This window comes from Coregonus clupeaformis, unplaced genomic scaffold (genome assembly GCF_020615455.1).
Source record: "Coregonus clupeaformis isolate EN_2021a unplaced genomic scaffold, ASM2061545v1 scaf0882, whole genome shotgun sequence".
Lineage (NCBI taxonomy): Eukaryota > Metazoa > Chordata > Actinopteri > Salmoniformes > Salmonidae > Coregonus > Coregonus clupeaformis.
This window is the reverse complement of record NW_025534336.1, coordinates 8,210-10,873: the sequence shown is the minus strand read 5'-3', so window position 1 is coordinate 10,873 and position 2,664 is coordinate 8,210. Positions and strand designations below refer to the sequence as shown.

The following is a 2,664-nucleotide window of genomic DNA, read 5'->3' as shown; positions in this document are numbered from 1 at the left end:
ACTGTCTTGGTGTGTTTGGACCATGATAGTTCGTTGGTGATGTGGACACCAAGGAACTTGAAGCTCTCAACCTGTTCCACTACAGCCCCGTCGATGAGAATGGGGGCGTGCTCAGTCCTCTTTTTTTTCCTGTAGTCCACAATCATCTCCTTTGTCTTGGTCACGTTGAGGGAGAGGTTGTTATCCTGGCACCACACGGCCAGGTCTCTGACCTCCTCCCTCAACGTGACCCATGTTGTACGGTCAGATATACCACAGCTTTCAGCCAATCAGCATTCAGGGCTCTAGTCACCCGGTTTATAAAAGGGAACGTGTGTGTGTCAGCCTTAGCATTATGTGGTGGTGCCTGGTTATTTCTGTTGTGTTTAGCTTGAGGTTTGGCCACTCCTCCAGCTGCTGTTACATGTGTCACGCACGGCGCTCTTCATGTCGTGTCGTTGCTGGTATGTTGTAGTAACGTTCCACATACGTTATTTATGTCAAGGTCAATGTCAAGGTTGATCTGTGTGCTGAGGAGATGGGGAACAACGTGCAACCAGCTGCTGCTCTCCAGGGGGACATCAATACTATTGTCAAGCAGGTAACACAACACAGTCCTGGGGGACATCAATACTATTGTCAAGCAGGTAACACAACTCAGTCTTGGGGGACATCAATACTATTGTCAAGCAGGTAACACAACTCTGTCCTGGAGGACATCAATACTATTGTCAAGCAGGTAACACAACTCAGTCCTGGGGGACATCAATACTATTGTCAAGCAGGTAACACAACTCAGTCTTGGGGGACATCAATACTATTGTCAAGCAGGTAACACAACTCTGTCCTGGAGGACATCAATACTATTGTCAAGCAGGTAACACAACTCAGTCTTGGGGGACATCAATACTATTGTCAAGCAGGTAACACAACTCAGTCCTGGGGGAAATCAGTGCTATTGTCAAGCAGGTAACACAACACAGGCATCTAATATCTGCCCTATATCTGCATATTCTTTTTTAAAGAAACAAGCATTGATTGTCCTGCAGCACAGCAATGTGAGTTATTATATGGATTATAATGAATGGACATTTATGTAAGGGTTGATAGTGAAAATGATGTCTGACATTTCTAAGAGTACAAACTTCAGAAGCCTTTTTAAACCTCAAATACACTACACCTTTTAAATGTCCTGCATTGCAGGAAAGTTCTCCTGCAACAAGGTGATCAAATTAAGATCCTACATCTGTACTTGATTCAGTTTGTTTAGTTTCTACTCCTCATCTTTACGTTCAGCTCCTGGAGTACGTTCATAAAGATGGCTGGAGGTATCCAGCTGATACAGAATGGTGGACCACGTTGAAAGAGAAGATGGTTGCTATGACAAAGGTGACAAAGGTGTGTTGGTGTGTCTGTCTGTGACCTGTGATCTGTGACCTAAGCAAATTAGATTCTGCCTGTGTGTCTGTATTACTGACTCTTTGTTATCTGTGAAATAACTTGACTTAAATCCAACAGGTAGAATACATTATGGTACAGATGTAGTATTGCACTTAAATCCAACAGGTAGAAGACATTATGGTACAGATGTAGTTTGCTCTTAATCCAACAGGTGAAGACATTATGTACAGATGTAGTATTGCTCTTAAATCCAACAGGTAGAAGACATTATGGTACAGATGTATTCTGAGTCTTGTCATAGGCATGTATGATCCCGTCCGGTCAGGTCCAACAACTTTGCTGTTTGGGTACCTACCACCCCTGATTTGATTGTGTTTCTCTCTCCAGGCGTTAGCTCTACAGTCGACAACACCCATGAACTACTACCAAGTGTTCCACCACATCTCCCAACTGCTGCCCCACGACTGTGTCATCGTGAGTGAGGGGGCCAACACCATGGACATCGGACGCACCATGTTGAACAACTACCATCCTCGACACAGGCAAGCCATGCCGCCTCACACAGAGATCAAAGGTCAAATCCGCCAAGTATCCTGTGCCTTTGCCCTGAAGACAAGTAGGAATGAGTTGGGATCTGTTGATAGTTCTGCCTGAGAATACTTCTCAATGGAGTGCTGCCTGACAGGCTGACTGGATGACTTCTCAATGTAGTGCTGCCTGACACGCTGACTGGATGACTTCTCAATGTAGTGCTGCCTGACAGGCTGACTAAATTACTTCTCAATGTAGTGCTGCCTGACAGGCTGACTAAATTACTTCTCAATGTAGTGCTGCCTGACAGGCTGACTAAATTACTTCTCAATGTAGTGCTGCCTGACAGGCTGACTAGATGGCCTAGTTACAGTATGTAGCCTAGTTGCAGTATGTAGCCTAGTTGCAGGATGTAGCCTAGTTGCTGTATGTAGCCTAGTTGCAGGATGTAGCCTCGTTGCAGGATGTAGCCTAGTTGCAGGATGTAGCCTAGTTGCTGTATGTAGCCTAGTTGCAGTATGTAGCCTAGTTGCTGTATGTAGCCTAGTTGCAGGATGTAGCCTAGTTGCAGGATGTAGCCTAGTTGCAGTATGTAGCCTAGTTGCAGGATGTAGCCTAGTTGCAGGATGTAGCCTAGTTTCTGTATGTAGCCTAGTTGCAGTATGTAGCCTAGTTGCTGTATGTAGCCTAGTTGCAGGATGTAGCCTAGTTGCAGGATGTAGCCTATTAGCAGTACTTAGCCTAGTTGCAGGA

General features: G+C 45.2%; 1 protein-coding gene across 1 annotated transcript; it reads left to right on the top strand.

Annotated features, from left to right (window-relative positions):
* Positions 1 to 435: 435 nt before the first annotated feature.
* On the top strand, positions 436 to 1,996 carry LOC121559303 (2-hydroxyacyl-CoA lyase 1-like; the record flags this gene model as incomplete). The annotated part of the gene is made up of 3 exons (XM_045216997.1): positions 436 to 580; positions 1,276 to 1,377; positions 1,768 to 1,996. Coding segments are annotated over exons 1-3 (394 nt in total), but the record flags the coding sequence as incomplete, so codon positions are not given.
* Positions 1,997 to 2,664: the final 668 nt, after the last annotated feature.